Here is a 12,100-nt window from a genome sequence, read left to right on the forward strand (position 1 = left end):
GGGAACATTATTATCAATGATGGAAACCATGATACATTTTTTTTTGATGAATAGAAAGCTAAAACAACAGCATTTACAGCTGAGAACAAAAGTTTGCATACACCTAGCAGAATCTGCAAAATGTTATTTTACCAAATTAAGAGGGATCATACTAAATACATGTCATTTTTTATTTAGTACTGACCTGAATAAGATATTTTAACAAAAAAAAAAACATTTATATATAGAAAATAATAGATGAATTTATAAAAATGACACTGTTCAAAAGTTTACATACTTGATTCTTAATACTGTGTTGTTACCTGAATGATCCACAGCTGTGTTTTTTTGTTTGGTGATAGTTGTTCATGAGTCCCTTGTTTGTCCTGAACAGTTAAACTGCCCACTGTTCTTCAGAAAATTCCTTCAGGTCCCACCAATTCTTTGGTTTTTCAGCATGTTTGTGTATTTAAACCCTTTCCAACAATGGCTGTATGATTTTAAGATCCATCTTTTCACACTGAGGGCAACTGAGGGACTTATATGCAACTATTACAGAAAGCTTAAACGCTCACTGATGCTCCAGAAGAAAAAATGATGCATTAAGAGCGGGGAATGAAAATTTGTACGTTTTTCTTATTTTGCCTAAATATCATGTTTCTTTTATCTAGTACTGCCCTTCAGAAGCTACAGAAGATACTTGCATGTTTTAAAAAACAAAACAACGAAAAAACAAACACACAGTACATTTAGTGCATTCACGCTGAATGAAAGTATTCATTTATTTTACAAAAAAGTTGTTTGCTATGTTCATAGGTCATGTGAGTGAGGCCTACTTTGGACAGAAGCCTGGTTTTACCCTGAATGTCTCTGCTTTTTTACAGCACACTTGTGTGGAGAGGGTTGGAGTCAGGTTGGGGATGCATGTCTGAGGCTGAACTCAAGTAAGGAGAGTTATGACAATGCCCAGCATTACTGTAAAAACCTGGACGGCAACATCGCCTCTCTAACCTCCGCTAGGCAGGTGGACTTCATACTGGATGAGCTGCAGAAATATCAGCTCCAGGAGAGGGTGAGTCAACCTCAATCACTGACCTTTGTATGGTATATTGATTTGTCTTGGTAATTGTTTGGTATTGATCTGAACACAGCCAGTTACCAGTTACACAGCTGACATTTTTTCTAGATATGCTGCTTACTGATTAGTTACTGTATGCCACCATGTCAAAAAATTATTAGTCAGTGCCAGAACCAGTGACCACTCCTATGCTTATTACAGTTAAATATTCATGCATTAAATTTGTAATATTAAAATGTGACCTTGGACCACAAAACCAGTCTTTAAGTAGCACGAGTATATTTGTGGCAATAGCTAAAAATACATTGTGTGGGTCAAAATTATTGATGCTAAAAATCGTTAGGATTTTAAGTAAAGATCATGTTCTGTGAAGATATTTTGTAAATTTCCTACTGTAATTTTGCTGAGTAATATGCATCTCGAAGAACTTTATTTAGACAACTTTAAAGGCAATTTTCTCAATATTTAGATTTTTTGCACCCTTAGATTCCAGATTTTCAATCAGTTGTATCTCGGCCAAATATTGTCCTATCCTAACAAACTATACAATAGAAAGCTTATTTATTCAGCTTTCAGATAAATAAATGCAGAAATTATCAGTCACTGCTTTCAAATAAATGATGTTCTCATTATTTGTGGCCTTTTTTTAGTCTTTTGCATTTAGTCATTAAGTAGATGCTATTATCCAAAACAACTTAAACATGAGGAACATCACAAGCAATTTATCATACAAGGATGAGCTAGAGTAATAACGTCTGATTGCGTTCATTTAATACTTTGCCAAGACAGGCATTTCAGCAGACATACACTGCAACATTTTTTGTTTTTTAAACATCAGCTTGGTATTAAAATACCAGTACTTTTACCATTTCTAAAGGCCCTTTCAGGCCAGTTGCAGTTTGAAAAAGCAAAGGAATAATGCTGACAGTTAGCTTTTTTTTGACTGACACAAGCGCTTCTGTCTGAGCACCTGATTTGTTTACCTAAATTAGTTCTCGATTGTAAGTATATTTGCCTTGCACTGCTCTGACTCCCATTTTAAAGTGATTATTTAAGCACCCTCAAATGTCCTGACAGATATTTCTGTCCAAGTAAACAAACATTAGCATTTACAATTTACTTGGTGAGTTTCTGTGTGTCAAGTCCAGATGTAGTGCCAGATGTTTCGGGTGTAGGTTTGTTTCTAAATGTCAGCGAAGCTTAAACTTCAACTTTACACGTCAAAAAGCCTTACTCATGCCTTCAGTAAAAAGCCATTCTGCACAAAATCTGTGAAGTCCCCCCCGGTGCCGTGGTGTAAATATTTGTCATGTGTTAATTAAAAGGAAAGGAGTGACTCTCTGCGTAATCCGCTCCCTCGCTGATTGCGGCGTGAGCCTCAGTGTTTAAGCAGCTTTTGTCCTTTGAAGATTAACACAGTTTTCTAAAGGACCCACCTTTGATGTGAAAAAGATTCACATGCACCGGTTTCTCAGCTGCCACTATTTTTTCTCTTTGCTGTCACTCACACAGACAGTCACACTCGCTCCCTGTGGCTGCGCAAACTCGCAGGAGATCTTAAACCTTTTAAACCTTTTAATCAAAGCACGCAATACCTTTTCCTATAGTGAGGTTGTTAATTTGAATAGAAAATCTGAGAGGTTGGGGTATGTCAAATTTAGTTTGTTTTGCCTTGAATTGATAATTAAACTGTGCATTGGCCTTTTGCTTTTTTTCTTAAAGCAGAGAGAAAAGAGAGAGAAAGAAAAAAAGTGTATTTATAAGACTATAGCACGTCTTTACAAAGAAGATGAGCTTATTAGCCATCAAAACGTCAAGGTGCTCTGAATGAATGTCTGGCTGGAAGTCTGTAATGTGGCAAAATCGAGTTCAAATTGAGTTCAAATAGCAGTTTATGAAGATAAACACTTCTCTTTTATTTCACTGAATTTATTGCATCTGCAAATATGTCAGTCTGTTTATCGTTTTAACTTCAGATGTCTTTTTGTGCTTTGCACTAATGTTCATAATCAGAGTATTTACGGACACAGGGTGATAGCAGCTCATTGAACCTCAGTTCAAAGTGATTTTAATGCATTTAAACAAGCTTTATTTTAGATATGTGGCACAGTCGTATTTTAGTACCCAGCAAGTGGAAACAGGTTTATTTATTTACAAATAATTTGTAATAACATGTTCCTGCATTTGGTTCCAGCACATTTTGCGGACAACAGCTTTTCAAATAATAATAGCTGTTTTGTTTTGTGTTTCTAACAAATCAAAATGGTTATGCTTAATTTTATTGTCATTTTATTCTCTTATTGTTTTCGTTCTTTTAAGGCGTTGTTCAAAATTACGTTTAAAAATTCTGAAATATTGTGAAATATTATTGCAGTTTAAAATAGTGGTTTTCTAATTTAATCTACTTTAAAATAGAATTTATTTTTGTGATGCAAAGCTTAATTTTCCGCATCATTACTCCAGTCTTCAGTGTCACATGATCCTTCAGAAATCATTAAAATTTGCTGATTTATTATCAGTGTTGGAAACAGTTGTGCTGTGTAATATTTTTTTGAATCTGTGATAATTTTTCAGGATTCTTTGATAATTAAAACATTAAAAAGAACAGCATTTATTTAAAATAGAAAGCTTTTGTAACAATATACACTGCTGTTCAAAGTTTGGAATCAGTGATTTTTGTATTTCTTTTTTTTTTCAAATTTTAAAATTGCTATTTTTTTTGTATTTTTGATTAAATAAATGAAAGTTTTGATGAGCATAAGAGACTTCTTTTAAAAAAATAAAAAACTTACTGATTCCAAACTAAACGGCAATGTACATCTACAACTAATAGATCATGATGTCAAAAAAGAGCATCATGGCATTGACTAATAATTAAGCTACATGTTTTGTATGGGGTTGTTTAAGATAAACATCTTTTCCCTGTGTGGAATTTCATTTTATGATGTACTGTATTGTTTTGTATTGTGTACATGTGTGTGTGTGTGTGTGTGTGTGTGTGTGTGTGTGTGTGTGTATAGAGAAGACATGAACAAAGTCGTTTTCTCTCTTGCAGAAACTAACTCCCTGGGTGGGTCTAAGGAAGATAAATGTTTCATACTGGGGGTGGGAGGACATGTCTCCCTTTACTGCCAGCACGCTGCAGTGGCTACCAGGGGAGCCAAGTGACTCAGGGTTTTGTGCGTACCTGGAAAGAGCTGAGGTAGCCGGACTCAAAGCCAAACCCTGCACTGCCAACACCGAAGGGCTGATCTGTGAGAAGCCAGTTGGTAAGAAAAGTTTTTGTATTTTTTTTTTTTTTTGCACCTTTCCTTTGTAACATGAACCTGGAGGTGATTCAGTGCCTGTTCTGTGGTGGATGCTGTTCTTAGACATCAAACCCAAACTGAATAGGCTCCCACAGAAGACTCCACAGAGTTCAGAAGAAATGGAAAGTCAGGCACGCGCACAGTTCTACACATCTCCACTTTTGAGCTAGACTTTTATTAAAAAATGTGATAATGCTTTCAGTCAGCAATTTGAGTGTAGTATTCTCAGCTCCATTAACATAAACTGTTTAATGCCTGTTCCACAGATTTCTGGAGATTTTTCTTTGAATTTAAAACAGATCCAGTCTTGGCCTGATTTTGGCTTTATGTATGACACATTTGTGAACGTGATTTGGTGTCTGCATCATCCATAATGTTCTTTTCCATATATAACGCATTGACGTTTTATGAACCAATAATGTCCCTTTAAAACAAGGGGCTGTAGTTCCTTCCTTTTCTTAGAATTTTATTGAAATTTTCTGGACTTTGTAGATGAGCAGATCTACCAAGCACACTCTCATATCTTCTACCGCCTTGGCTGCAGTATGTCAGTTGGACCTGTTTGAAACACTCTAGAATAGAGACTCAGGGGAAGCACAAATTAGGCCTTGAACGAGAGTTGGACACTCCCCTACAGACACGCAAAGAGCATAAAGAATGAATGTCAACTGGTCCTCCCCTCTTCCCTGTGTTTGTTTCTGCTCAGTTTCATGTCTTATTTACATTATTCTGCTCATTGTGCTCATTTCAGTTGTTTCTTTTACTCTACAGGAGGTAACAAACCTTTTTTTGGACAATAAGAATAAACTGTGATTATCATGTCTGTATAAACATTGTTAGTACCATCATCTTTTAGTTTTGATAAATGCAGTATACAGCTACAGAATTTATTATAAGACATATTTACAATATAGTGCGGCATTCTAAGACCAAGTTGAAATGTGGGATTTAAAATGCAAATTTGCTTTAATCAAATTGTTATTATGCAAAATAAATAAACATCACACATTAAGATTTCTGTTTATCAGTTACTAAAGTATATTTCTTGACATAGATCATCTGACTTGTATACAGGATAGTCTTTGGAAGTTTTACACAAAGTCTCAAACTTTTGGACCTTGCTGTATATTTATTAGGAAATTATATGTAATTCTTATTCAGTTTTTATAGTTTGACAGTATTTGCCCAGTATTTTAAATGATGAAATACGCTTAAAGGTCATTGCAATACTGACTACTGCATTTTCCTCTCTCAGTGAGCCCAAACCTTAGCGTGCGTCCATGTAAGATTCCCTGCGCCCTGCGAACCAGCTGCGCCAATTGCACCAGCCAGGCCATGGAGTGCATGTGGTGCGGCAGCACCAAGCGCTGTGTGGATTCCAACGCATACGTCATCTCCTTCCCCTATGGCCAGTGCCTGGAGTGGCAAACTGGAGACTGTGGTGGTGAGTGCGCGCTCGTACCATCAAGGACACAAGCACATTAAGATACATGTTGGACTAGAAGCTAGAGATATGAGTACACACTATTCTGGTGACACCCCCCCCCCACCACACACACAGCTTCTAACTCGCTTACTTTCCGCCTTCTTATTGTCTCCTTCTGTTGTGAGCCTAAGGGAGATTGAGTTCTGAGAGAGCAGATGCTGTGAACGCTCAGCCTGCTGCACAGGCAGGTATCAAACTCACTATAAACTCCTATCACACTCTGACTGGCCTCCACCGGAAAATCTATAAATTATCGACGTCTGTCCGGCCTTGCACATGAGACACTCTGAACAAAGAGAAAAAAGTCTTTCTGATCTTAGTCTCAGACCTTTCATCTGATTCAGACTTTCGACTTGTGGCATAAAGTCTGGTCCTCATTCCAGGTTTTCTGACCAAGATCTGACTGCTTAGACAGCAAGAGACTGTCTGATTGTCATGTAAAGTAACTAAACACTTTTTGTTTTGTGTTTACAGTTGAAGTCAAACGTTTACATACACCTTGCAGAAGCTGCAAAATGTTAATTATTTTACCAAAATAAGAGGGATCATACAAAATGCTTGCTATTTTTTATTTAATACTGACCTGAATAGGATATTTCACATAAAAGACATATAGTCCACAAGAAAAAATAGCTGAAAAAAAATTCTAAATTTTACATACACTTGATTCTTAATACTGTGTTGTTACCTGAATGATCCACAGCTGTGTTTTTTTGTTTAGTGATAGTTGTTCATGAGTCCCTTGTTTGTCCTGAACAGTTAAACTGCCTGTTGTTCTCTAGAAATATCCTTCAGGTCCCACAAATTATTTGGTTTTTCAGCATTTTTGTTTTTTTGAACCGTTTCTAGCAATGACTGTATGACTTTGAGATCAATCTTTTCACACTGAGGACAACTGAGGGATTCATATGTAACTATTACAGTAGGATCAAATGCTTACTGATGCTTCAGAAGGAAAAACGATGCATTAAGAGCCAGGGGTGAAAACTTTTTGAATTTGAAGATCAGGGTAAATTTTACTTACTTTGTCTTCTGGCGAACATGTATCTGCTGTAGCTTCTGAAGAACAGTACTAAATGAAAAAAAGGCAAATAAGAAAAATGTACGCATCCTCATTCCATTCAAAAGTTTACACCCCGGCTCTTAATGCATCGTTTTTCCTTCTGGAGCATCAGTGAGCATTTGAACCATCTGTAATAGTTTCATATAAGTTCCTCAGTTGTCCTCAGTGTGAAATGATTGATCTCAAAATCATACAGTCATTGTTGGAAAGGGTTCAAATACACAAAAATGCTTTTGAACGGGCCATTTTTATAAATTCAGCTATTATTTTCTCTTATGGACTATATGTAAATGTCTTTTTATGTGAAATATCCTATTCAGGTCAGTATTAAATAAAAAATAGCAAGCATTTTGTATGATCCCTCTTATTTTGGTAAAATAATGAACATTTTGCAGATTCTGCAAGGTGTATGTTAAACGTTTGACTTCAACTGTTTGCCATTTAGTGGTGGTGTTTTCTGAAACAAATCAAAGTGCCCTTTGTGTGCATGTAAACCTATTGTGGGAGACTCCCAAAATAATATTAGGAAAATTAAAAATGGCATAATAGGGGCACTCTCAGTCAACACTGCAAAAAACCACTTAAAGGGGTAGTTCACCCAAAAATGACATCATTTACTCACCCTTTTATCGTTGCAAATTGTTTTGGTTTTTTTTCAGTTTTACACGAAAGAAGATATTTTAAGCAACAAATCAGTTTTGGTGAACATTGACTTCCAATGTATGGACAAAAAATGAGACATTTCTCAAAATATCTTTTTTGCTGTGGAATTACATCTTTTTTTTTCTGTTGTAGCGCCACCAAAATTTAATGCAACTTGGCACTTTGAACTTGTGTTCTGTAGATATAGGCCAGTTCATTAAAATATGCAATGCTAGACAAATTAATTTGCTTATCTTTGCAATGCTGTGATGTATAAAAGTGTTAAGAGTCACTGTGTGCAGAATTTCTTAACGATTGGATGAATGGTTTAGAAGGAGTTTTTCACAAAATTGAAGATTGAGGAAAAAATATATAGACAGAAATTAAATTTAGGAAATGTATGGCTTAACTCAGAGAATTTAGAAATATAAACAAAAATGCAAATGTATTTATTATAGTGCCTGTATTAGCAGTGGAATTTCTCACTGTCCCACCAAGTTTGGTGTCTCTACGAAAAAGTTTTCTGAAATCCAGACACATTTAGGGCAGAAAAAAAAAAAAACAATATGCATAGTAAGAAAATCGGAAAACAAATGGGCTACTGTTTAGCACCTGTGCGGCTTGGTGCCTCAAATAGGATTTTTTAAATAATGCCATGAAAGTCTGAAGACTTTTTAAAAGATTTGATGTCAGTAATTTGGCAAATATAGACAGTTTTCCTTTATATAAATAAATTTTTCATTTCTTCAGTTCCTTGTAAACTCAGTTCTGTTGTTGAGACATTTTTTTAAGTGCTCATATTTCTGAAGTTGTGTAAAGCCAGCCAATCAGATTTAAACTGGTGATTTCAGCCTTGCCATTTTTATATGCATCATGCGTCTGTGTGTTACCTGTGGGGCGGTCCATGGGCACGGCGTCCGTGTCTGAGGCTGTTCAGATCTCTGCTCAGTCACTTTATGATTCAACAGCTTCTTTAGTTCCTTCTAAGTAGATTTGCAGAAATGTCCCTATACACAAGAGCGATATCATGTGGTCCAAAACAACACAGAGTCATGCCAAAGTATCTGAAATGACTGATGGTAATCGTCTCAGAAAAGCCTTAGGAGTAGCTGACGCGGACCTACCTTGTATAGTCATCAGCAAGTTTGTAGACGCGTGGAATCATTCTTTCCTTCTGCATTAAGAGGCACTGGAGCTGGCATCGTAATGCGGCGTAAATGAGCAGCTGCGACGGGGACGAGAATGAAAAATAGATATGCAGTCCAACTGAGAGGCATAATGCTTAATAACCGACATATTTCTTCAGAAAAAAATACTACTACGAAAACCTGACAGGCGAAATTGCCTGTCTGTAGTGTCTCAGGAAGCTGAAAGTCTTTCATGGCCTTGAGACCCTGAGACCACGACCTCCCCTTCCATTCGCCATTATAGACTTACACAGATATTACTGTTCTTTCTCTGTGGATGTGCTGGGCATTGATTTCATCTGGACTGCAGAGGCTAAAGGCCTCCAGTGCATTGTTAACTTGGATGTTGATGGTTGTATTTCATAGAGGCGATCTGTCAGACAATAAACATCATTAAGGTCAGCTCTCTGATGGAAGTGAATTGCTAGAGGATATCCTTTCCTCCTCCGAGGAGTCGGTTCACGGGCAAAGCAAATATTTTGCTGCGTGATTCTTGGGTGTGCGTAAATGTAACAGTTGTGATGGAGGATAATTTAATTAGAGAAAGTGCAGTTTTCATATTTAAACAAAGCTCCAGACAGAGATAAAGCAACAGTGTGACAGCACGATAATATGCACCTAATCAAAATGGAAATGAACTTCTTCACTGGCTCAATGTGCTCTGCAAATATAGCCTTTTGAATTCTGAAGTTGAGATAATAGAAATACCGTATTGTACAATGCGACAGCATGTTGCGAGTCGGCCGCGTCCATTGTTTTGCACTGTTATGGTATGAATGAGCTTGAAGTCTTTTGGTTTTTTGTTTTCAAAAATGTTTTAAAGTCTTTGTTATTATTTGGTCTTTGAAAATGCAGACAAATGTGTGAACGCTCTTCAAGAACAAAGTAAAGCTAGATAATGAGCATACTTTTTTTCCTCCTCATGCCTTTCTGTTCAAAATTATCTTACTAACAATTCTATTTTTTTTCTTTTTCTTCTTTTTTGATATTTTGGAAGTCATTGAGGCTTAGAGTTTCCGCATTAGAAAAGTTTCACAAAAAATATTTTAAATTATGTACACCATTGTTAAAACATTTGGGGCTAGTCACTAGTCTCTTATGCTCAACAAGAAATGTAAGAAATGTACGTTTAACATACAGTAGAAATGTCAGTATTTTGTTACGTGATCCTTCAGAAATTATGCTAACATAGTGATTTGGTGCTCAAGAAACATTTTTTTGTGGTGATTCTTTTTTTAATTTTTGTAAAATTAGTAGTGCTGTCAAAATTTGCATGTTAACGCAGGCGATAAATATTTCCCGTTTAATGGTGTTAAAATTATTTAACGCAGTTAACGCAGGGGTGGGGCTAGGGTTGGCCACTCCACTCACAAATGCTGCTGTCTCTTTTTTTTCTTGACAAGAAGTGCGCTTATTTAGTCGCAGAATGTTTTTAAGACCACATCAAATGGGAGACTTTTCAGATGCGCACTCCAACTTTACTTCCACGCAAGGCACAGTCAAATGAGTGCAGAAAAGATACAAGTGACGAGGGAGCTTCAGTAGAACAATAGTGAACTGCAGTTAGATGAGATATTGTCAGGCCATATGTCAGTAAAATCAAATTTACCTGTCCTGTCAGCTGTTATACTGTGCTCGTAGCGCGCACACTTCAATTGCACAATTCAATTACTTTTCATTTACTTTTTAAAAAAAGTAACGCCAGTTACTTTGTTTTCCCGCTGTGAAAACATGGTGTTGCTGTATTTCTGTCTAGACCAGAGATTGCACTAGACAATTTTTTAATTAGAATAACACATTTAATTGCTTTTATTTTTGTTCACATTTTCGTTTTTAATCATGAACCTACAGGACGACAGCGCAGTGTTTAAAAACAAAATATATGCTCGAAAAAAAATCGATTTCTCTATTTTAATAGATTCTCATTTTAATGAACTAATATCGATTCTTAAATCACAATCAATCTCTTGGTCTATGCTGTTTTTTTGAATTGATGTATGGACAGTACATAGTGCATCTTTCTTCCAATAAATAGCAATAGGCAAGGCTTTGTGTTACTTTTGATATGAAACAAAGTCTCAGATTACAAATTCTGTCAATTTCCTTAGGAAATTCAAGCAATACATACCGTTTTGGCGCTCTTTAATGTGGCGTGATAGATCATTGTAGCTTCTGTGTACTGGCTTGTGTGTAATCAAATGCATAGGAAAACATTAGTGATAATTTTGTTTTTGTTCTGTATCCCGTGCTCTGATGACTTTAGTGCACTCACCACCAACTGGACAGGAGTGGGAATTACAGCTACAATTTACAATAGATCACCCTCAGTGTAATCTGTCAAAATGACAGACGACCTTCAGATTTTTCCATCACTGATAAAAAATTTCCTTCAATGACGGAGAATTTTTGGGTAACGCGACCTCTGTGTGTGCATTAATTCATCTCGCTTACAAAAAAAAGATTCAGTATTCCTCAAAATGAATAAAAACAGTGGAATGCAAACCTAGAGTAAAACTCAAACCTGCAGTAATTAAATGTTTCATTTCCAGAAAAAAATGACAGATAATTTACTCCCCCTTTTCATCCAAGATGTTCATGTCTTTCTTTCTTCAGTCGTAAAGAAATTGGTTCTTGAGGACATTTCAGGAATGTTCTCCATATAGTGGTTTCTATGGTGCCTGTGAGTTTTGACTTCCAAAATGCAGATTAAATGCAGCTTCAAAGGGCTCTAAACGTCATCCTACATCGCAGTAGAAGTACCAACCCAATGTTTACAAAGTGAACATGCAAACAAGGTCAGACAGCCTTTACAAAAAAAGGTAAAACGGCAATGTAGGATGATTTTGAAGTTGGAGGAGAAAATGAGATGGGAGTTTTTCGACATACCCTAACTGTATTGAACCAGATTACACAGAGTATGCATGCACATTGCAGAGCTATACAAGACGAGCATTTGAGGTTAAAAAGTATGTAAATTGTCATTTTTTTTTTTTTAGAAGATAACCGATCGTTTCACTAGGTAAGACCCTTATTCCTCAGCTGGGATCATTTAGAGCACTTTGAAGCTGCATTTAAACTGCATTTTGGAAGTTCAAACTCACGGGCACCATAGAAGTCCAGTATATGGAGAACATTCTCAAAATGTTTTCCTCAAGAAACATAATTTCCTTACGACTGAAGAAAGAAAGACATGAACATCTTGGATGACAATGGGGTGAGTAAATTATATGTACATTTTTGTTCTGGAAGTGAACTTCTCCTGTAATTTTTGTGCGTTCTACTGTATAGACATGAATTTACTTGCGTTTTACTTGAATTTACCTGAGGCTTATTCATTTCTTTTTTGGTGTGAAAGAT

General features: G+C 36.2%; 1 protein-coding gene across 2 annotated transcripts in view; it reads left to right on the top strand.

The window, feature by feature from the left end:
* Positions 1 to 12,100, top strand: part of atrnl1a (attractin-like 1a) — a 318,119-nt gene that overhangs the window by 107,867 nt on the left and 198,152 nt on the right. For both annotated transcript variants that reach the window (XM_051126138.1, XM_051126139.1), the window contains exons 16-18: positions 864 to 1,051; positions 4,113 to 4,326; positions 5,621 to 5,809. In XM_051126138.1, coding sequence (XP_050982095.1) covers positions 864 to 1,051; positions 4,113 to 4,326; positions 5,621 to 5,809 — 591 coding nt within the window. The remainder of the gene's footprint in view (positions 1 to 863; positions 1,052 to 4,112; positions 4,327 to 5,620; positions 5,810 to 12,100) is intronic.

The sequence above is a fragment of the Labeo rohita genome, chromosome 13, assembly GCF_022985175.1.
Source record: "Labeo rohita strain BAU-BD-2019 chromosome 13, IGBB_LRoh.1.0, whole genome shotgun sequence".
Classification (NCBI taxonomy): Eukaryota; Metazoa; Chordata; class Actinopteri; order Cypriniformes; family Cyprinidae; genus Labeo; species Labeo rohita.